Below are 24,231 nucleotides of genomic sequence, written 5' to 3' on the forward strand. Positions count from 1 at the left end.
TGACAAAGGACACTGGAAACAGGATAGTTGGGAAAAGTTGAACAAAGTGTTGCAGTGTTACAGTCCCTGTAAGGAGGTGCTTTGTTTCTGTAACCTACTCAGAAATTTGGCTTATCTAGTACTGAATTTAAAAAGAAAAAAAAAAAAAAAAAAACCAAAAACAAAAAAACAAAAAAAACCACAAACCCAAAAAAAAAAAAAAAAAAAAAAACCAAAAAAACCCCAAACAAAAAACCAAAACAAAACCAACGCCCCCTCTTCATTTTAGAGTCTGTATATAATGCAGAGAAAGATACCAAAGTATGAGGGATGGTCTATGATGCATTTCTCCAACTGGACGCAGAATGTACTCTAAATCTGACAGACTGATCTAATCCTACAGCTAGCAGGCAATACAATACCTCTCTGTGCACAATAAACTGTGTTGAGGAACCCAAACACATTCAGCCTGTTGTACTGCTTAAAGAATCCAAACATACTTGCACCCTGGAGGTCTAAGTTTTTGCTTAACACATGTAGATGTTTACTGCAATTGTAGGCTAAAATAAACAGAGCACAAATTATTGCCAGATCAAAAACCCACATTTCCACAACTGCCACACCGTGGCCAGTCCTATACTGCCTTTATAAAAGTAGCTGCAGCACCCAGCAGGGTGGAGCTGAAGATGCTTAATGCACATACTACAGTCTGGATTTGTTACATGAGAAGACACTGAAGGAAGTTTATGAAGAAGTCCACCATGGCAGTGCTACTCTTAGGAGGTTTGGAAAGTTGGAAATTGGTGGATAAACTGAAGAACTTTCACCACAAGTTTTACTTCCCCCCCCCCCACCTCCCCTCCCAGTTTTACCATTGGCATTTAGGTTAAAATATTTCCTATTTAAGTGATCATTACAAAGAAGACATGTGGAGAGTCTGATCTTGCAGGACTAACACATTCCTGAGACAAGTATGTTGTGGCTGAGGACAGCCTCTCAACAGCTTGAAGATCATATGGTTAAGTTGAACATGTAGGGCCTTAATAACTCTGATGAGCTGCAGGAGTTACTGACTACTTCACTATGGAAACAGAAATGCAATTACCTTTTAGATCAGCAGTCCTTTTCCTAAATTCAGGCTTCAGATCAATTTCACTTAGTACAAGAACATTGGAACTATTTCTGAACATAGATCTTTTCCTAGAACTGCCGGAATCTATTGAAGCTGGCAAGCTTAGAAAACCAAGAAACCCGACATGGAGTTTTAAACATTTCAATAGTTACCAATTTATTTTTATATAAAAAAAAAATGGTAGCAATGTAGAATACAGCAATATTTTCAGGTTCCACGCACGCAGGTTGTGAACATTCCAAGCAATGTGTACATTTTGGAAAGAGACTAGACAAGAGAATTGACCAAAATGTTACTGAACACTGGAAGATTTTTAAAAAAGGCTAAAAATTATCAATAGTGTCTTCTTAATATTGCTTTCCTTACTGAAGACAGAAAAAAAACCACTTGACTTCACAGATAAGGTTAAAAAATGGGAGGGGGGAAGAGAGAGGGGGGAAAAAAAAGGCTGCTACAACACTGCCATACAGTCAAAAAAAAAAAAAAGAAATCATACTTCAATATTTGCATACTTGATAGCAGCATTCTCCCATCGAACCATATGAAACTACGGGAAGAAAACATCAAAGCAAAAAAAAAAAAAAAAAAAAAAAAAAAAAAAAAAAAAAAGGCAGTTATCCATCAGTATTCAAAAACCTAGAATGAAGTCACTAAGTAGATGAACACTTATTGAGAATTAATCAATATCTACATTCTTAGCTGCTTCCAACTCTGTTCCAATAGAAACATGAAGTTGAGTGTCAGCTTTGTGTATTTTATTTTTGGCCTATTTGAGTTTTTCCAGTTCATAGTTCACTGCATGCTTGGAATAGAGAGGGTCATTATAAATCCTTCTACACAACGAACTTTAAGTAGACAGCTGAAAATAAAATGTACTACTTGTAAACACACAAAAAAATACAAGCTTTTTTTTGTTTCAAGTGAGCACTGGTTCCAGATAGATTATCTTCGGTATCTACCTCTTTCACCTCTGTCTCTGTCCCGGTCACAAATCCTCTCTCTCTCCCTTTCCCGATCACGGCCTCTGTCACGTTCTCTGTCTCTCCGATTATCTCGAGGCCGGTCACGCTCCCGCTCTCGGTCCCTCTCCCGGGGCCGGCTTCTCCGACCGCTGACAACGGCTTGTGTGCGGCGAAGGAAGTCGTCTACTCTCATGTCATAGTCGTGCTGTGATGAAAGGACAGCTCTGCTATTTTCTTTCCCAGATTAGAATTTCCTCCCTTATCTACAGGGCTGGCTGTAACTCTTCAGAAAGCCCAGTATTTAAAAAAAGAAACTCAACCAAACAAGTGTCCAGCATCCATGTGCAGAATCTGGTGTTCAAATGCCAGATACCAGCAAGAGACTTGAAAGCTAAGGAGCCTTCCAAGCCAGCTAACAGAAATTAATAATCTGCCTTGTTTTCTGATGTGCCTGTAAGAAGTTTTAAAACACAAAATTCTGATGATTAAGTAATTTGTTGTCCATGAGGACAAGCAAGGTTACAGGCATGTCCTTATTCAAACTGGGCTTCAGCATGAAAATGTTCAGAGGTGGACAGGGTGGAAGCTGATTTAAGCATACACCTCAGTTTAAGACTCAGAATTTTTCACTTTACCTCACCAGGGAGAGAAAGCCTTTTAAAATTTGCTGGAAGTGTCTAGTCAATCTAAACAACTGATCTTTCCAAGGAACTCTAATGCAGGTCATAAACATGCTGTTTATCACAGCCAACAAAGCTCAGGTTAGGCTACCCCTGGACCCCAGATTTCTACTCTGGCCTGCAGACTTGCATCCGCTTTGTCTGTGTGGACACTTACTACTCGTTTGTCTCTGTATCTCGCTTCATGTGGTACAGGATGATGTCCTGAGTATGGAGGGTGAGCTTGAGGTGGAGGTGCGTGGTGCTGATAGTAAGGGTGGTGTGGTGGTTGCTCCATACCTGGATACGGTGGCTACAAGAAAGTTACAGAAGTTTGTTGAAGCAAAGGAATGCGCGCAAGGAGTGCAACATTCAGATGGCAAACACAGCACCTAAATGTATCTGATCACAGCCTCCTAACTGAACAGCAGACTACTTTCCATTAGGCTAGAATGCTTTACTACCTCTGTACCATTGCTTGGAAAAGTTTGGTCAACACCCTCCCCAAAGCCCAACCTTCCTTCCTTCTGTATCTGCCTCAACATGACATTGTACATAAAACTTCTGCTCCTTAAATGCGGCTGTTTTGTTTTTAGGTTTTTTAAACCTTTGCATATAGAATGTGAATTCTGCCCAAATCATTGAGCTCTTACAGAAATGACTCATACTTGTTCCTTATGAATGTATTTCTATTTTAAATTAAAAACCTGACTTTGCAAGACAAATTATTTGACAAAATGCTAGCAGGTTTTTTGTTTGTTTTTTTTTTTAAACAGGACGTATTTTGGCTGATTTCTTCCATTTCTTCAATCAGCAAGGTCTTCCTCTGCCATGTTACCAAAGCATCTTTGCTTGCATTTTTGTCACAAAGAAAGTAAGTGGAAATGCTGGATTTTAGGACAACTACTTGGACAGCATACAAGAGGGGAGGGAAAAGAAAAAAAAGGAGTTTCTGGAGGCTTAACTGTGTTTGAAAAACAGTTTTCCTCCCCATCTAAAAACCTAGTTCACTTCCTTCATTTGTAAGGAGTTGTGTTTCAGCTGAGAAAAATGAGAGGCTACAGGAGCATCTCTACATCTGGCATTGCTTTTTGCTCATTGCCAGTACAAACAAGAGCCGAAAGACTCATTACAGTTATTACTAAATATAACCAAAATAACCTCACTATGACTGCTTCTCCAGACATGAAGGCAAAACCACAGCTTATACAAGTGAACTATCTACACAGCTGTAGATACATACACTTATGTATCTGCTTATCTGACTGGGAAAAAAAGTGCATCTCAGTGGAGGCTGTAATACAGGGAGACGTATTTTAATTAGGTTGTGCAGCACATTTTGCTACTTTCCTGCATGCTTCATTGCCATAGCCAAAAGCAAGCCACTGCACAATGCTAGAGCCTGGCGGCCCATTCCATGAGCCTCTTCAACAAGTCCACCTGTTTGATGCATTTGCTGTTCAAGAGCCAATTACTATATTTAGCAGAATACAGAATGTGATCACATCCTCCCATCTATGCTAAAGGAAGATTCTGCTGTTTCCTCAGAGCTTACTAAGAATGCCAGACTACTATTGAGAGTAAATTTCAAAATAGTTGCTATCAATATTTTTCCCCTAAAATTTTTACACTGTTACAGCGAAGATACATTTTAGGAAAAGTGAAGAGTTGAGTGCACACTGAATATGCCAGGCTCCTTTAGAGGGAAACAAAAAGAAGCTGTATTCTAAGGAGAAAAATTGAATTCAACAAGACACAAACCATTCCTTGCCATGGTGGTGGTGGTCCCATGTTGTGGAATTCCCTCACGTAATCATTGTAGGACTAAAATGAAAGACAGTAATATTAAAATTTGTGTTGAGTGTTCTTTGGAAGTGCAGAAAGCTGAATATAAAAGGTTCCTCAAAAATCTGCATGCAACAACTTACCCCATTTAAAAATACATCTCGTCGAACTCCTGAAAATCGTCTGTTGGGAATAAAAATTTGTAGAACTAAATCCAACTTATCCATGCAGACAAGTTACCAGGGCATAAAATGAATAACATGAACACACCTTACCTGTCTACTTCGGGATATCTGGGATCCTTTATATACCCTGTTCGAACATCAAGCAGTATTAATTCAATTTACCATCTCAAGTAAACAATCTTAAAAATTATATTCAATAGAAAGTGTCCTTTCATTTTGTGCCAGCTACAAAATTACATCTACTTGCCATTACCCTCACTTTTAAAATAACTCTTGAAAACTTACAGCTTCTTATAGACAATGAAGACAAGTAGTATAATGTAGTAAAAAAAAAGTGATGTAGATAAACCCATATGAATTTGTACACAGTACCAACAAATAAGCAAGAGGGAAACTGTGCATATAAAGACTTGAAATTCAGTCAAATGAATTAGGAATGCACATGAAGTTGAAGAGGACTGTCTCTGGGCAGTTAGCATGTGGCTGTTACTACTTCCTAACGGTGTATTCAGTAGAATGTGTTCATCTGGGCAACTCTTAAAACTGATTCATAATATGTTTTGGATACAATGCTAAGAGGAAATTAAACTAAAAAGTATCTGGGAAAGCCCTACAGGGAAAAGGATTCTCACAGCTTCAGTAAATCCCAAGAAGTAAACTTTAAAGAGATCAGTAAAATGGTGCAAAACACCAGGCATGCTTGCGGTAAAATAATGCTTCCGAGCTTCATTATTTTAAAAAATCTTGTTCTGTTTTTTAAACAATGGTCTTAGAAAGATGGAGAGCAGCAACAACACTTTTTGCATGAAAGAATGCAGGCTTTGCAGACAAGCTGGACAGATGAAGGCACGTTCTTAACAGATTTAGAAATCTACCACTGAAATAGCAGAATGCACTTTTCTAACAGAAGCGAAGCACAATTTGGTAGACTAAAAGTGACAACTTCTTAATAGCTGCTTTCTGAAGAGAAAAAAATAGCTGCACTACAACCAGTGCTGTTGCTGCACTACCATTGCAAACATTTCTGGAGAACAAATTTCCCTTCTCAAACTCATCTGTAGATCCTCTTGTAAAATGCAGTGCAACATCACCCTCCCTTACTCGTGTAAAGCTTGCAAAAAAAATTCTCTCGGAAAACATAACTGAACGTCTACCATCATCTCCACACAGAGGCTGCTAGTCAGGCAGTCTCAGCTGACTTTCCCAAGTGGAAATTTCTCAAACATTTTCATCTGATGATTAGCATCTTGACAAGTAGGTCAGATCTATTCTTGCGCCCACATTAACATAGCACTCGAAAGGATCATTCACAGCAATGTACACAATTCAAGGCTCTTAGAAAAAGCTCAGCCTAGGTTAAACTCAGCTCTCTCTCAAACCAGTGAAACAGCGTCACTGACTGCTGTGAGAGGTGGGTTAAAGCAGCAGGCAACAGTTGGAACAAGTCACATTTTTATATCCCAGTTATAGCAATATTTTACTTTTGAATTAATGAGGATATGCTAAAAGAGAAAACACTTGTGAATTGGTGCACACAAATCTTCATAGTAAGATATTAACCTGGTCTTTGGTGAAACTCAGGGGGATAGTCAATCCTTGGTTTCTTTCTGCTGTTATGAATATCATAATCTTCTGGTCGACGCCTACACAAATTAGATATCAAAGATTAAACAAGGTTGCTTGGAGCATTCGTTACAGCAGAATACCTCACAGGAATAGTCTGAGCTGCCCAGGATATCAATGTAATCATTCTCAATTCTATTTACTTCAAAATATTCTATAGCTTTAAATCTGAACTGAAAGGATTAGAAATAGCTCAATTACATACACTCTACTGTTACTTTCTGTCTACAGGAGTTTTGGTAGTTAAGGAAGGAACTCTACCCAACAGTACCTTCATACCAAATAAAAGGGAACAAATTTGTCTAAACCAAACTCAAACTTAGGCATTAACATTACGCTTTCCACATTACATTTTGAAACAACCTATTGGACAACAAAAAATTTCACAGAACATTGCAGAGGGTGGCTCATTTGATAGCTATGGGGTAGAGAATTCTATAAAAGAGCTACTTCCATAACATTTATAAATAAAACTGCATGCTTTGTGAAATTGCAACTTTCACTGTGACTTTCCCAACTGGGTAGGCCAATGATACTATTTCTAATAATTTCTGTTCTAAGCAATTTACCAGCAATGCACTGGTGTGCTTTACAATGTAATAACGCTCAAGCTTCCTAATTAAAATAATTAGGGATCTTTTCTATAAAAACAGGTCTTTGACAGAAGAGATGTTAAGAACTCTGCTCTTCCTTATGAAGTAACATTCCAGTTGCTGTTATGCTCAATAAAGAGCTGATAACTGGCTGCTTATTTTGCTCCAAGGTACATAACCATTACTGGGAAACGCCAGTGCTAATGTAACAGTGTTTCTAAACACAAAGCAGCTACAAAACCATTCCCTTCCTGCCCCCCTCCCCCTCTCCAACAGCATAATTCCTTATAACAAGACATTAACACTTTCTTAAATTGCTTAATTACTGTGCAACTTGCTGGCTAAGTAACAAGCTTATACAGCTTTTAGTTTTATAAATAGTGACTTCTCCCCCCCCCCCCCTTCCCCAACTTCAGTCTTTAAAGCCCACCATACCCCATTACTAAGCTTTTTAAAATGGAAGCAGATTCTTTAGTATGAGCAAAAAGCCCAAAAACCAAAGCAGTTGCATCTACAGCAAATTCAGATCAAAGAAAATAAAAGCTGGTGTAAAGAATAAACATACCGCTTTCTTGTAGTTTTGAGAGTGCATTTACGACCGGTATAAAATATGATAGAAACAGTTCATATAGTAGTCCAACTACTGACTTTAAGCTGTAAGCCACATACATAAATGGAGGCCCTGGCAGGCTTGAGAAGGTGTGGTGGTGTTATATGTATAGTTTGCAGTCCATTGCAAAACCTTCACTTGTATATACTTTATTGCACTGGAAACCTCTTAGCTTAACTCCAAAAGCCATCTTGGTGTTCAGTCCTTTAAAGCCAAAAATAGGGGGGCGCTGCCAGGTTTCCTCCTACCTACTCGTTACAATGTCCTTTTTTTTTTTAAGCTCAAGGAAATGGGGACTCTTGTTGGGGCTCTGTACCTACCACAGGACATTTCCACAGAAAGGAAACTTAACCAAAGGTTTCAGCCCAAACCATACATCAGTCTGTATGCAAAGTGGCTACCACGGGGAAAAGGTGTTTGGCAGATGGGCTAATATCAGTTCTTTGCAAAGACTTCTCCAATTCTGTAACAAGTTATACCCCCTTTTTTTCTGGAAAATGATGTTAAGTTCATATAGCAGTGATCAATAACCATGTCGATCCTCTAAAAATACTTTAAGTCCACAGGTACTGCCAGCATCTGGAAAGGTTGTATATACAGACACAGCAACAGCCATTCTTTTTGGTTTGTTGCCGGGTCTCCAAGGGCCACTTGATCCCTTTTGGAAAGAACCTACTGTTTTCAGAAGCTCAGCAAGATGTGTGAATTCAGTGGTTACATGTTAGAGAATATTTGGCAATGGGGTTAACACATCACGGTGACACAATTTGAAACAGTCCCAATAATGCTCCTCTTGAATATCAAAATAACTTAAATATTTTATCCTCAAAATGAGGCGGCATCTTCTGCAAAATTCTAAGTGATCCTTATAAAAGTCCCATATTTGATAAGGCTTATCCAGAGACACACCTGAAAGAAAAGGCTTTTACAAGATATTAACACATTTTTGGCATATAAATATTTCCTCCTCTCCATCTAGCCTGCTCAAAATCAAGCCAAGCTTACCTACAGCTAGCATTACACGTTGCATTAGCTCAATAAATGATCTAGTCTAAACTAGAGACAGAACTTTAAGAGCTTTTTTCTGCAAAAGCAAAGATCCCCATTTTCCTCTTGAAAAATGACAGACCGGGGAACCATGTGAAATCCTCAATGAAGCCACAAACTTGTCCATGCAGCTTGATTTGAGGATTTTCTCTCTTCTTTATCGCAGGGAAAGCTTTGACGAATCACATTCCTCCATCACGTTATTCTGACACATGTGCCTATTATCAGTCCAAAGAACGTTTCTAACCTTCCCACGTCCCGAACGGGGTCTCGACGGGATGGGCGTCCTCTTGATCGGGGTTGTGAGTGCATTCTTCTCTTGTGCCTCATTTTATGAATGACTTGATACAAGTCAATACTTTCATCAGGAGGGAAGAGAAGACAAAGTTGGGTTCCACATTCCGGCTCAATTTCCTAGAATTAGTTAGAAGTTCAGTAGTGGTTTATAAACTGAAGAAACGAAACTCTCCCCAAATACACTGACACATACATTTAAGGAAAAAAAAAAAAAAAAGGACACTTTGAAGAGATGTCAGTATCACTACAGACAGCAAACTTCACTTACGTTACCTTTCACTCTTTAGGCACTACTTAGAATTTTCATAAAACAGTCCAACACTCTGGGTAACCATATCTTCCCATGAGACATACAGGCCACATCACTGTTTTGCTATAAAATCAGAGGACTGTTTTTCATCACAAAGAAAATGATCACCTATTACAGAAAGAAAAGTGACATTCGTAGGAAAAAAAAAATCCATCCCAGCTTCACATATAAAGCCATGGCCTGACAGAGCTGACTACTACCAATCAGTATGAGTTCTTCATTGTATGGTAGACAGGTCCATGAAAATACCAACCCAATGTCTGACCACAGTCAAAACAAGCAGTCTGTGTGTTCAGGATTCTTAGGAAAGGAACATGGAATAAGAAAGTCATTGTATCACACTGGAAGTTCATGTTCCACCCACACCTTAACTACTGGGTGCAGTTGTGCCCCTGCATCTCAAAAAATAAGGGGACAGTAGAAATGAAAAAGCTTCAAAGCAGGGCACCAAGGATAACTGACTAAGTGCAACAATTCCTACATGCAGTGACTGAGTAGGTCAGGTCTCTCCAGCCTACATTAAAAGAGAAATATGTGGGATATGGGGAACAAGATGGAGATAGTGGGAGCGTCGGACACCGCAAGTTGTCTAGAGGAGAAAGGGACAGAGAGAAACTTGCTGACTCCCTCTTCCAGTACAAGAACTTGGGCCATCAAATGAATCTAGCAGAAGCCAGGAGCAAAATAATCCCAAAAAGTGCTTCTTCAACCTGGTGACTACAGGCCTGCAGAACACTTTCCCAAATGATGTCGTAAAGGCAGAATTTCAGAGTACACATCCTCAGAAGAGAGATCCATCCAGAGTTGTGCAAATATAAGTGGATAAATGACAGCCACTTCAGGAAATAACCAGAGTTGAGAAGCAGGGAGAGCAAGCATCAGACAATGCTTGTCCAGAACATAACAGTACAGTAGTTTTATGAAAAAAGCTGAAACCCATGTCCAGATAGCAACTCTACTGTGGACAAAACATCAAAAAAAATATTTCCTTGACGATTTAATAGAAGCTAAGTTTAAAAAAAAAAAAAAGGATTTTAATTAAGTTCACACTAAACTAAAAACAAGACCAAGACTATTGTTTTTCTCCTGCTACACAACAAAGCAAAGATATCTGTGGGGCAAAACAATGCAGCACAGAGTTGACATTTTCCATACAGTATGGAGATTATACAACTCCCACCTTGTTTTAAGAAAGCAGAACCCATTATTTTACCCATGGCTTGCACACTTGATGACAGCAGCAACATACCTGCACTCTGGTATGTCTGACAAGACAAAGAGCCAGCCCCACTTAAAATTTGCTTAGCATATATTCTATAATGGGAGACTATGCCTTAAGCAATACAGTGTATATATATTAAAAAAAAAAAAAAAGCAATGCAGAGCACAACTGGAAACACCAGAACTTTTTCTTAAAAACTGATGCTATATGGTTTGCACACCATACAAAGCAAGGCACATTACATTTCAAATTCAAAATATCACAGTTCTGAAGCAAACACTGTTTATCACAAAGATGACAACAGAATTGGCACTGTATTTTTCCTTCTTCCACAACAGCATTAGAAAGAAGCAGAGTGCCTTTCCCACAGCGCTCTACTGCAAGTAACTGATCTAAAAACATTCCAAATCTCCTGCACATCCAAAGCTGGAAGCAAGCACTAGAGGATGTCAGTTAAAGAAAAAGTAAGAATTAACAAACCTGTCCATCGCGTCCAATCTTCACTGGCTTATGTTCGTTCCAAGGATTGGTCAGGTGAGCAGACTTTGTGAACGGCAGTTCCCGCCTAAATATACAAGTGGCACCATTTATAGTTTTGCCTCCAGTTTTTTTATTAAGAATTAAAAAAACACATACAGCAGGAGATTACATATAAAATAATCCTGTTATTCTTTGTACTGTTAGGTCTCTGAACATATTCTTATGTTCTACATATTGGTAACTGAAGATTTCACTTTGATTTATTCCAGTATTAACTAATATAGTCTGTACTATGACAGGTTCTCCTTTTAAAGAAATTTTTTTGTCTTTGTGCAATATCAAGATTGTGCTTGTTTATTATCTCACCATCTAAATACAATGATCAGTCTCTACATGATATGGTAGCTCTTGGCACCTACTGAAATAAATCCCTGAGCACTGACCTAACTGTGAAGCTAGAAATGCTTTGAGCTGGAGGTGGGAGTCAGTAGCTTCAAGAGGACCTTTCCAACACAGATTTTTCTCTAATTCAAAGTCTTGCTTTTCCTGTATTTAGTCTTTCTGGCAGTCCAAAGTACTTGCACAACCATGCAATGTGTTTCACAGGACTGCTGTAACTTTTTTTCTTTAACAGAGATTTAAAATCTTTTCTGTAAGAACATACTCAGTGAAATTAATGAACATACTGCTCACAACCAATATGTTCTACAATACTTGCACTATTTCATATGTTGTTTTAGAATGGTAGTATTTTCTTTGTTCAGTCAGATCGAGAGATTTGTCCTTACATGATTTTTTTTTTTGGTTTTTCATCCACAGCTGTCTATTCAAGTGAGCAGTGAGGATAGATCTCTGGCTGCATCAAGTTTCAGAAGGATGCTGTCAGCACTTGAGTAACATGCAGAAATAATATTATAATGCCTTGTTACTAACAGCAACATAAATGCACAATTATTTACCTGCAAATCCAGTCAATTTTAAAGACACCTCCCAACATTTTTGCATTCATTCCTGCAGGCAGCACCCAGTGTATAGGTGATCCTCCGTGATGGGACTCTGAAGACAATCTTGCAAACCCTAAAGGATTTTGTTTGAATTGTAACAAAGATACAACAGAAAAGCTATTGCACATAAAACTCACTTTCACTTACCTTGATAACAGCTCATTTCCCTTACCTTGGAATTTGCCACTCTCTCTTACAGAAAATATCAAAATAACACTCCTTGCTGATCTAAATGCAGCATTAAGCTTCTTTTCATTCACTGGAAGTGTTGACCATACTCCCTAAAACAGAAAAACACCCACCCCATCACCAAAATGTAAGAGTTCATCTCAAATGACTTAGCTAACAAATATATAATGTAGATGAGGAAAACAAGACCAAAATAGTGTACTGGAATAGAAGGTAATGGAAAGAAAAAGATATTGCTAAATTCATTTCCTTCAAGAAATATTTTAGCCTGCCTTGTGCTAAAACTTTTAAAACACTGGCTTTTCAATCTTTTTTTGAACACTGAAGATGCATTTAGACCATCTATAAGACTTCCATTGTAATTATAATGATGGACAGATACCTTAAATAGTAAGGGTGAAAGTTTTCATGCATGTTTGAAGTGACTTTGGGAATTCATCTATTGTATAAAACACAGAAATTATGAAAAACCAACAGAATATATACTGAAAGGTGGGCAGGTAGACTTCAGTATAGTATTGCAGATTTGTTGAGGACAGTTTGCAGACTTGAAAACTCTTTCAGTGAAATGCCAGCAACATGAAAGACACCAGACTAACACTTTAAATTGGCAAGACAACTTGAACCCCTTTGTTCAGCCTTTCACATCTCCACCTAGTAAGTAGGACCTTTTCCCTTTCACCAGCCATTATGTAGCCACACACAATAAAACCCAATCTGTTTTAAGGTACCAACTGAGCTGAGCTACAGAGTAACAGTTTATTGAGTTATTCCTCGGTTCATCTTCCGGGCAAACAAGCTTCAGACTCAGAATAGGATCTACAGTCTACCAAAGACAACGTTCCTTCCCTCACATTTATCTAGTGAAGGTATGTATTCATACCCTACTCTGAACTCAGATCAGTGTTTGTCTGATTTTGGTGATTCATTATAGTCACCAGAGAACTATTTGGGGTTTTTGCTAGCTTTCAGTCAGATTACACGGCTTTTGGCTGCTTGTAAAGCTCTGCTGTGAACCGGAACAACCTACCACATTGGCACCACAAAAGCGAGTTTCATGAAGTCCAACACCAAAGCACTGATACCCCTACACTGAAAGACTATGCATCCACTCCAAGAACTTCAGGAACAAGGATACCACTGTAGCTCCATACATGGATGAGGCACAAAAAAGGATATACTTCTTTACAGAGCTAAAGCAAACACCAGTCAGAATGGTGTTCACTGCACAGATCAGACCCAAAGCTTGAAGGAGGGGTGCAAACCAAACATACCCAGGACTTTGAGATTTGTTCAATAGTTTTAGTGCTATTTCCATCCTAATTTAGAAAATCTTCATTAAAAGAATCACCTACTCTGTGTATATTGTGCAACAGCAAATCAAATATTTTCTCTATAACCTGTTCCAAAGAACACATGCCAATACAAAACCACCAGAGTGGTGCAGTGGACACCTAATGCAATTCCTCAGCAGCTGAAGTCCAGTGCTCTGGAATCCCTCCCAAAGAACTCACTCACACCAGCACTGCCAGGCATACATTTCCACAGTAAGGCTTCAGATCCTGAATTGAATCACCTGACAAAAATTACTTGTATAGCATTAGAGGAAAGGCAAACAACCTTCTGAACCTTCTCAGAATACAGCAGCATGAACTGATGGAGGGGAGAAAATACCACCCCAGCATTCCTAATGGAGGTTGGCTTGGGATGTTATCTAACAGACCCTAAGGCCCCTTTTAACCCTATTCTTGCCAAGATAGATGACTGATGGTCTAGGAACTTTTCTAGGTTACAGTGGAAGCAGAAGAACCAAGGCACGTAGCTTTTGTTGCTGCATCTACCGAGATCCAAATTATAAAGAAAAGAGCGCCTCCAACTGCACACTCTTCCAAACGAAGATGGGTACGTTTGAAAACGGACAAAGTGATCAGTTTGAAGAAAACTGAACATACCTTTGCCTTAGCAAGTGATACATTTTCATGGTTATTACTCTTGATGAGAAAGAATCTTGCATCTTGGAGAATGTATTTAAGTTTACTTGTTTGGTCTGAAAAGAAAACAAAGTATCAAATAAGCCAAACTGTAAATACTTATCAAACACGTTGCTTTGAGTATAGATAGTTGTTTGCTTCCTTCAAAATACACAGTATCCCACCCAGTTCCTATCTATGTATTATCACAGTCAACCACCCAACTTGAAGACAAAGCTGCAGAGCGCAAAATGCCAGGGGAAACCAAACCAAAACTAAAATTTAGATATCCAGGTAAAGAAAAAAGTAAAATAAAATCAGCATGATTCAGTGATGTTCCGATATGTAGGACTTATTTCCTTGCTTAAGAATCTTTGCATAAATGATGGGTAACATTTGTAACAAGCACAAGTTGTTCAATAGAGAATGGTGAATGCTGTTCCTCTTTGCAGTTTTAAGCACTTCCTTTTTAAATCTGCTGCTTCTGCAAAGAGCAAAGTGACTGAACTTTTTGCATATTGCTCTCAACACATGCAAAAGTAGCTTAAGATTTAATTACCATGCTCAGAACAATGACGTGCTCAAATTGATTTATATCAGAACATCACTACTTACAGGTAATTTAATCAACAAAGACAATGGCTTGCTATGGGGCATGCATTAAAAATTCAAATTTAAATGATACCTTTTTGGACAGCACGAACGGAAGATGATAATTTCTCATGCTTCTTTTCTGAACCTGTGTTTAGCCAAAGTACATTTGTTCAGATTGAGCCTTAATAGAGATAATATACAATTTCTACAGCCTTGTCACATACAATTTTCATTCATGACAAATTATGCTTTCTGGCGCGCACCCACACACACAAAAAAATACTATTCAATGTGCACGAGTGTTTTGTTTTGGTTTTTTTTGGTTTTGGTTTTGGGTTGTTTGATTTGGGTTTGTTTTTTTAAAATGGTATTTGAACAATTTCCTACTCAGAAAACTAGTCACTGAATCATCATCTTCCAAGTTTAAAAAAAAAAAAAAAAAAGTGAAAATTCCACTTAAGCAACAGAATAGCATTAAAGTAACAAGAAAGCCTACTTCCCCCCAAAGGTATCCACACACAACATGCCAGAAGTCAATATCAAATTATACAAAGCTACATACCCCATAAATCTCTACAGCCAGTTACATTTATTTTAGATTACACATTAGGATTTGATGCAAGTCACAATGACAAGCAATGAAAGGGAAGAATACCTGCATATGATTCTGATGCAGAACTTCCACTTCTGTCAAAAACAATTGGAGAGATACCTCTAGCTCTCTTCCTCTCCTTCTTTTTCTCGTCTAAAAGAAACAATAAAAAATAAAAGCCATACCTTAAACACAGGAAAAGTTGAGATTAAAAAGTAACGAGACAGGAAAACACCATCAGTAAAAGTGAAGTTACCATTTGGCTTGCACGTTAAAATTGTGGTTGTTGCCACAAAACTATCATGCACAAAAGAAGCAAATGCTAGTTACTCAAGCTTTTCATTCACAAAAGGAAGATGAATGGGACAAATCCAGTACATCTGTGCAATGTTTAGAGACAGAATTTATTATTATTATATTTTTAGTAAGGGTGGGTTAGCACTTCTTTCCAGCCTTCACCCAAATGTGCAACATTGAGCACAAACTGTGTTGCAATAGTGATATGAGCTCATTTGCTCGGAGCTCAAAAAAATGGTAAGAGACAGGAAAACAAAACACTGTGCCACACAGGCAATTATTTCCACTCTTAAGAAAGTGTTATGTTATACCACAGAGCTTTTTAGAACAGTTATGACAGCTTCAACTCGTCTTTAGGTTACACCTTGCTGTCTCTAACTCCAAACAGCAGAGCTGAGCTAAAAAAGGCTGCATGTTAAGCAGGATGACCACCTATGGAGACTTCAGACAAGGAAGATACACAATAGGAATCTTAACAGGATTGCAAGCTGCTTTCCTAGAAAAAACAAACAACGAACAGCCAAACCCAAAAGTATTTACGTCATTAGCACTTCACATCAGTAAGTTAGGACTACTTATAATATACAATTACAAAGCAATTGTTTCTAGTTTCTGCTTAAAACATTTATTTCATTCTAAATTTGCCATAACATCTAATAATTTCAACTTAAGTTTAGATTTCCTATGCTGGACACAGCCACTATTTAAGATTCAATTATCCTTCCCCAGGAATACGGTTCTTTTACTACACTAGTCTGCCTGGTCACTTATCTAGATGGATACCAACCAGCTCAACACCAAATTAAAATGAATTGTGTGGAAAACTAAGCCACTAGATATCCAAGAAAATACTAATTTAGTGTTTCAAAGCACTGAACAGCAAGGCCAAAGCAGTCAAGAACACTATGAATCCTCAACACAGTAATCTGGATGTTCACAATTTTGCTTTACCACTTTCCAGTACATTTTTTCCTTGCCTATGGTATTTCATAATTAACATCTTCCTGACTTGTGCTACCACAGCTTACTTTTGACATGGTCAGGAAGTGGTTATTTTTAAAAGTAGCTGAACTTTCAGTGGCAAGGTATTTCAGACTAGCATGCAAGATGTTGCCTACCTGATGCATCTGAACCAGACCCAGATCTGACTGACCCATCTGTGAAAGAGGCAGATTCAGAATCAGAATCGCTGGCTTCACTCCGTGTGTCATAGTCATTTCCTTCCTTCTGATCCCTCTCATCCTGTTCGTACTCTTCTTCATCTTCCTCCCCATCTTCTTCCACCTCTTCATCCTCCTCCCCTTCATCATCTTCCTCTTCTTCCATTCCTTCCTCCTCATTCTCTGTGTTGCCTTGTTCAGAGGAACCACTACTGCCAGTCTCGTGATCTGAACAATATTCCTCAGAGTTCACCTCTTCTTTAGAAGAATGGCTAGATCTGCTTGGTCTTCTATCCACATCATGCCTGATTCTCTGATGTTTAAAGAAAAAGTGAATCAGCAGTCATATAACATTGTCAGGATGCACACACAGTCCTAAGAGAATGTGCCTTATAAAAGTCTCATAAAATTTCTTTATTTATAAGGCAGCAAGAATACTTAATACCTCTGAACCATCCGGTGTAGAAGACTTTGCCCTCCTGTCAATATCCCTCTTCCTCATGCAAGATTTTTCTGGTTGTCCTTTATAAGGTTCCCTGGAACTGCTTGACATTCGCATCTTCCGATCACCATCTGGGCGCTTGCTTCTCTCAGATCTCTGATACTCCTCAGTCTTGTATTCTGACACGGGCTTTCCTTTTGTACTCACTATTCTCTTGTTATTGCTAACTGATGAACTGGGAGGTTTTGGCATCATCTGCCTTGAGGAATGCACAGAAGGTTTTTGCCTCTTGCTTTCAGCATTTTCCATCCTGTCAGTTTTTCTTTTTGATCCTTAAATAGAAAGAAATATCAAGTTTAGTGTTATTTCCAGTATCAAAACAAAAACTGTACAGAGGCTCCTACTTTCTCTATTTTAGGTAATTACCCTGTTGCAGTCATAGGGAGCATCGTCCAGTTGTAGGCTTTGCAGCAACACTCAAAACTGCTTCTTAGGAACGGCTCATGTTCTAAAACACGTACTTTACTTCAAAAAAGGTACATGTTTCTTAGATTTTATACATGGAAATACTAAATTAAATGCTTATGGAATTGGCCTAAAGCCAAATCAACAACTGAGCTGGAACCAGACTTTGCAACCCCTTCGCTCCACTTCCATCTCACTTCATTGAGCCAAAAAGGACAGTAATTTTCTAACATTAAAGGAATTCAGAACAAGCCAGACTCAGCAACTGCTCTTGAGACAAAAGGAAACAGACTCGACTGTTTGCATGGAAGGGCAGGTGAAAAAGCATATGTCCATGAAATAAAGACTTTTAGAACTCATTCAGTCTTTGAATCAAGTTATAAAACCTACTACTTCAAAGACTTTAACTGTAGTAAGACAGACATTTTTTACCATTTATGTTCCTGGAGGACATCCACTACCAAAGTCACATACCCTTTTTCTCACTTTTGTCTTGCTCACTGTCAGGGTTATATAACTCATCATCCTGGTCAGGAGCATCAGTCAAAATGTCATCCAGAACATTCAGTTCACCATCTGAAAGTACACAAAAGAAGTCAAAACCAACCATAAGAAGTCTGGATATGTAAACGACAGAACTAGGATTTACAAACCCAAACATTTCCTTTAGGGCTACAGATCTGCAACAAAGCAAAAATTGATGTCTTCTTGATTTATTTCTACATTTTCAGTTGGAAGGATCAAGCAGAGCAAATAAAAGAACTATAGTATGTCACAAGATGCATTTAGACCTCTAAACAAGGTCCAAGTTGGCTCCTCATGTCACACAAGCTTTGCAGGAAAGATGACCTACAAATGAAAGCTGAACATAAAAGCTTGTATAAAATTCTAGAAAAAGGGTGACAGGAGATAGTCTGAGTCCCATTAGTAAAGAGGAAGGACCCGTGTCCCTGCAAAATTCTGAAACTTGCATGTTGAATTACCTCTCTTCCACTGTTTTTGTTGTCATTGCTGTGTTAGAATGGTGGGTTTTGTGGTTCACTTACAAATAGAAAAAACACAATGGGGAAAGCAGTACTTATTTGCTGCCTAATTAACTCTGAGCTGCTCTGAAAAAAACCCCCACAACTTGATCCAAAGGGCAAGTGTTAAAGAAAATTCATGCCAGAAGCAGTCAATGATCACACTTGGTCACAAAACTTTTAAAATCTGTCACTGTTTCTGGCTGTTTCACTTTGCTTAAAACCAACAGGGATATATGGTGATTCTAGTAGAAGAAGGATTCACCAGCTTTAAAGCAGTAGGTCTATATTCCAAGCACTTTAAAAAGTAATAGTGAACTAAGCATGCAAAAGGAAAACTAAAAAAGGTATTGATTTTGGAATCTCCTGTTTCTTCTCCAAAATTCTTAGTTCTTTCCATTTTGTGATTGATTGTATTTTCTGTGCTCAGGAAAAAGAAAGCAGAGCAAACTCCAAGGATTCAGCTGGTTGACAATATCCATAGTAGATGCAGGTAAGGACTCCTGTACTGCATGAAACTGGGGTAATGCAGCAAATTAAGTCCTCTTGAGTTTGGCAGCTCGTCTATCTCAAAATCTTGAGCTGAGCCACAAAAGAAGTTTTACAGTTTGATGTTAAAAAAACTCCAAACATAATCCACATTATAAAAAAAACCAACCCCAATTAGTATTGCAACTATCTTTCTACTATATACTACCAAATCTGAAGTCAGCATATGCACTAACTTTCCTGCTGGCACTTCTCCACATCTTTGGTGGTGGGGGAATGCAGAAGTGATCCCTGGACTTCTCAGCTGGTGTGTCTAATGCAAAGTAAATGGTGCAGAGAGAAGTGGATCAAACCGTTCCCTGGCAGTTTACAGTTAGCAGGCATTTAAATGCAACACGAACTTGCATCATAATTCTCTTGGGAATAGCCCTTTATGTTTGTAGACACCTATACATCCACAGCAAATATTCTTGCTGTTGTTGATAAATATATGAGAGTCAGATTCATGGCTGTGCAACTGCCAAACATGGGATGCATTTTCCTGGCTTGCATTCTGGTTGCCCACAGGAAACTTGGCAAGTCCGGAGCACAAGATTTTTTCACTGGACACTAACGAAAAAGAGGTGTACCGAGATTAGGAAATTGAACATATCACCCATCTCAAATCACACATATTGAACCTTAGATTTGTTTCCCTCTTGGTGAGACAACAGCATATTTGAGTAAACTACATTTAGCCTACCTACTGCAGTAGCATTCAAAGGTGCTAAACGACTCCTGTATCAGCTAATTCGGAAATAAACGAAAAGGAAAATTTAACAGGAAATGCAAGTCTGACACACACTCTCTCCTAAATCCCTTCCAGGTTAGATGGACCTCATTTGCAGCTGGAACCTTAAAAAAGGGTGCAAGAGACAGGAGCAGGATGAATTCCCCCATCCCCTTCTATATGCACATCTACCTGACTTGTTTAGAAACACATTTCCAGATTTATTCAGCAGCCTGCTTCCTGTCTCTCACTTGCATTGGATACACTGCTCGACTGATCGCACAAGACGATTCCTCTCACTGAACTGCTACTGTCAGTGTTCAACCTGAAGAGCTAAATAATCTCAGAGAGGTATCAGGAAAAACAAAAAAGCAGAAACAGAAAAATGGCAGAGGACAGGTATTTTATAGTCCATCACCACTGAAGAGGGAGGGACCAAATGAGTTCTTTCCATGACAGATACACCCCACAGGGTTCTCCTGCCACTTGTCTTTTGTAGGATCCTTCCACGAACAAATTTAACTCACCCAAAACAGCAGGAAGGTAGCCTGGGAGGCCATTTCCTCTGCTAGCCAGGAGCGTTAGATCTATTGGAAGGGTCCAAGCAAAAATCTGATTTGGTACACAAAAGAAATAAGACCCTGTGATTTCAAACTAAACAGGTCTGCAAGCCTTATTTCTGCTTTTTTAAGTGGTAAAATAGCATTTATCTTCCAATGGAAGCCTTCCAGTTCAGTTGCAAACAAACGTGCATCTACACCTGCTATTCAGTCAAAATAACCCCCCCTTTCACATGAGAAATAATTTAAAGCAAATTAAAGTAAAAATATAACCTGACAATTGGCAGTTATTAAAAAACACTAACAAAAAAAAAAAATTCAAGCCCAACTAGATAAATAATTATATGAATAGAAATTTATAGGTGGCAACAGCAAACATTTCAAATTCACTGCTCATCCACAGTGGCAAATCAGATCTGTTTCAACACAACCTGATCATATCCTAATCTACCAGTTTTACAATAATACCATTAAGGATCAAGCACCACCAATAATTTTATTTATCAGTTCTAACAAAACCTACTGGAAATTTTCCATGTCATATAGTTCCACAACAATAATTAGACAGCAAACTCTTACCACTCTGACAAAGTCATTTTGTGGACACATATCCTGCAAAAAGCTTTACACAAAGCATATTCTCTTCGCCATGAAGCATATTCTCCACAGAAATGGAGCTCCATGAAGCCATGAAGCATATTCTCCACAGAAATTCAAATGACAATATATAAATAAACCAAGCCACAATATCCCAGTGATACTTTACTCTTTTTGTAACTCTACAGTTCTCTGCACCAACCACCAAACGGCAATCTGCTCCACCTAACTTTGGTTTTGCTTCTTAAAGAGGCTATTTCGTGAGGATTGATTGATATAATCTCACAGATAATTTTCGGCTTCCGTGTATAGCGGCAGTCAGTTTTAGGAGCTGTGATTCTATTATTCGAGACTAATTATCCCAGATTATTATTCCAGAGTAATGACTCTGAAAACGTCCAATTTCTCTTAGTCAAATTTATTTATCCACAGTGCCCAGAAACCACCGCTGACCGCCGAAATAAGATTCCAACACCAGTTTCTGCTTACTAAAGTAACTACATCGCTCCACAGAAAATCCTGCAAAAAAACCCAAAACCAAAACGGCCTAGTGATGCAAGCAGAAATAAAAAGCCGCAATAAAAATAGCAAATACTTTCTGCGAAAAGACAAGCAGCAGTAACTCGCTGTCGATAATGTAAAACTTACGGCCCACGAACTTCTCCCTCTTCCCGCTGCTCGAGTCACCTTGCCCCGAGCCCGCTGCCGCCGGAACACCACAGTATGAGAAGCCCTATTACCTCCAGCTCCCCCGAAAAACACAGGGAGGGCTTCCGCAAAAAAATCATCCTGGAAGAGTCACTCCTGACCCCGCCGCCCCTCCGCTCTCCTGGAGGAGACGTCCGTCCCCCGGGATGAAGGCCCAGCACCAGCTTCCACGGTGGCCCCGGGGAGGGGGGAAAACTCGGGCGGGGGCCCAATCCCCGCCCGAGCCCTCCCCCTTCCCCGGAGCCCAACGCCTGCTCCCCCCCTACCCCCACGTACCCTTCTCCTCCCGGCTATCCGTCGCCATCCCGCCGCCGCGACGAGCGCCTAAGATGGAGGCTCCCTCTTCCTGCACGTAGCGCTTCCCTCTTCCCACAGGGCGCCGCTTTGTTTACGCTCCCCGCGTCAGAGCGCGCCGCGGGCGGGCGGGGGCGGCGCATGCGCCACCCGGGCGCTGAGGGCGCAGCCGCCATGTTCGTGCCTGGCGGGGCGCTGGGCTGCGTTTCGCTGGACGGGAAAAGAGGTGTAGGGAGAGGAGAAGGCTTCTGCCCGCTCGGGAGTGCGGGAAGCTCGTTTTTCTCGGCGTCCTCGTGCTGTTGTGACAGCTGCGTGTGATGTTGGAGCCCTTTCTGAGAGTCTTGGGTGGGACAAAGTAACAGTGCTTAGTTAACTCCTGGTGTTGGGCATTGCTGTTGTCTGGTTTTCTCTTGTCTTTTACCTTTTTTTCCCCTTCTCATTATTTTTTTCTTTCTCCTGGCAATCAGGCCAGTTCAGAGGAGGGTCACCAAGCTGATGAGAGGGCTGGAGCACCTCTCCTATGAGGGAAGGCTGAAAGAGTTGGGATTGTTCAGCCTAGAGAAGATTTTGGAGTGACCTAATTTTGGTCTTCCAGTACTTGGAGGGAGTCCAAGAAGAAAGATGGTGAGAGACTTCTTACTAGGACATGTAGAGCTAGGACAAGGGGGAATGGCTTCAAAATGAAAGAGAATAGGTTTAGACTATATATGAGGAAGAAATTTTTTACAGTGAGAGTGGTGAGGCACTGGCACAGGCTGCCCAGAGAAGCTATGTGTACCCCATCCCTGGAAGTGTTCAAGATCTGGTTCAATGGAGCCCTCAGCAACCTGGTCTAGTGGAAGGTGTCCCTGCCCATGGCAGCAGGATTGGAACTGGATGACCTTTAAAGTCACTTCCAGCCCAAACCATTCTGTGATTCTATGAAATATGAAACAAGCGTGCTTTATCCATCCAAATAATTTTTAAAATAAATTTTGGTTTAGAGTATCACCCTTTTCTACCATAATGTAGGTGGAAACTTTACCACCTCATCTTAGTTGCCCTTTCAGGCAGCTTATGAAGAAGCTTGGGCACTAAGTTGCATTTGGTAGGTTACCAGTACGTACAGGACAACCAGGGGATCAGGCCACAGCATGGGTTTAGGAAAGGCAGGTCCTTCTTGACTAATCTGATGTCCTTTTATAACCAGGTGACCTGCCCACTGGATGAGGGAAAGGCTGTGGATGTGTCTATATGGACTTCAGTAAAGCCTTTGGTGCTGTGTCTCACAGCGTTCTTCTGGAGAAGCTGGCAACCCATGGGGCACCCAAAAGAACAGGAGGCTCAGGGGAGAACTTGTTGTTTTCTACAACTACGTGAAAGAAAGTTATTGTGCAGTGCAGATTGGGCCCTTCTCCCAGGCAAGTAGCAGCAGGATGAGAGGAAATGGCCTCACGCTGTGCCAGGGAAGGTTCAGGTTGGATATTGGGAATAATTTTTTCACGGGAAGGTTAGTTAAGCATTGGAATGAGCTGCCCAGGGAGGTGGTACAGTCACCACCCCTGGAGGCACTCAAAAAATGACTGGACATGGCACTTACTGCTACAGTGTAGTTGACATGGTGGTAATTGGTCAATGGTTGGACTCGATGATCTTGGAGGTCTTTTCCAGCCTTAATGATTCCATGATTCTATGATTAGGGCTGTGTGTAATTTGCAATTACAAAGTAAGAGCTTGTTTTGTCCACTATGGTAGTTTATATGTTTGTATCCTATTAGCTGACATGCTACTGTTACAAATGCGCTATCTGCTTTATTTTTTTCTCCTTCTTTTTTTTCTTTAACTGGAGTAGAGGCATAGTGAGGTGACTAATGCTGTAGACTATGGCATAATTTTTGTTTTAAGGCTGCAGGTATTTGCTAGAGTAGCCTGATAGGTGCAGCCAGTCAACTAAATGCCTTGAATTCCCCCCTCCAAAACAATCCAGTTCCAGGAATCTTCACTCCTGATATTCAGTGTGTTTGCCTGTGCTCCCAGAGTGGACAGGTTGGTAAAAATGCCCGGTCAGCATAGCAGCTGTTGGCTAGCTTAAGGAAGCACTTTTCCTTTCCAGTGATGGGGGCTGGAGTGCAAAAGGCACTCTGTAGCACTGCTTGGTGTTGTCTATCTCACTTCAAAGCTGTGCAAGCAAAGTCTGAGCAGAGGATGAAAGCATG

General features: G+C 39.8%; 1 protein-coding gene across 7 annotated transcripts; it reads right to left on the reverse strand.

The window, feature by feature from the left end:
* Window positions 1-1,236: 1,236 nt before the first annotated feature.
* On the reverse strand, window positions 1,237-22,129 carry YTHDC1 (YTH domain containing 1). Of its 7 annotated transcripts, XM_032108910.1 has the most exons (19): window positions 22,019-22,101; window positions 20,405-20,464; window positions 18,072-18,173; window positions 17,136-17,464; window positions 16,649-17,003; window positions 15,297-15,386; window positions 14,733-14,786; window positions 14,030-14,124; window positions 12,061-12,169; window positions 11,844-11,961; window positions 10,885-10,969; window positions 8,823-8,989; window positions 6,263-6,345; window positions 4,793-4,829; window positions 4,661-4,700; window positions 4,494-4,556; window positions 2,911-3,045; window positions 2,071-2,278; window positions 1,237-1,658 (listed from the first exon to the last, which is right to left on the reverse strand). In XM_032108910.1, exons 1-19 carry the CDS (start codon window positions 22,044-22,046, stop codon window positions 1,609-1,611), a joined length of 2,208 nt encoding a protein of 735 aa, XP_031964801.1. In that variant the 5' UTR covers window positions 22,047-22,101; the 3' UTR covers window positions 1,237-1,608. The 7 variants fall into 7 exon arrangements, with proteins under 7 accessions (XP_031964801.1, XP_031964804.1, XP_031964803.1 ...); XM_032108913.1 differs by lacking the exon at window positions 20,405-20,464 and having other exon boundaries at window positions 22,019-22,129; XM_032108912.1 differs by lacking the exon at window positions 14,733-14,786 and having other exon boundaries at window positions 22,019-22,100.
* Window positions 22,130-24,231: the final 2,102 nt, after the last annotated feature.

This window comes from Corvus moneduloides, chromosome 5, assembly GCF_009650955.1.
Source record: "Corvus moneduloides isolate bCorMon1 chromosome 5, bCorMon1.pri, whole genome shotgun sequence".
Taxonomy (NCBI): Eukaryota; Metazoa; Chordata; class Aves; order Passeriformes; family Corvidae; genus Corvus; species Corvus moneduloides.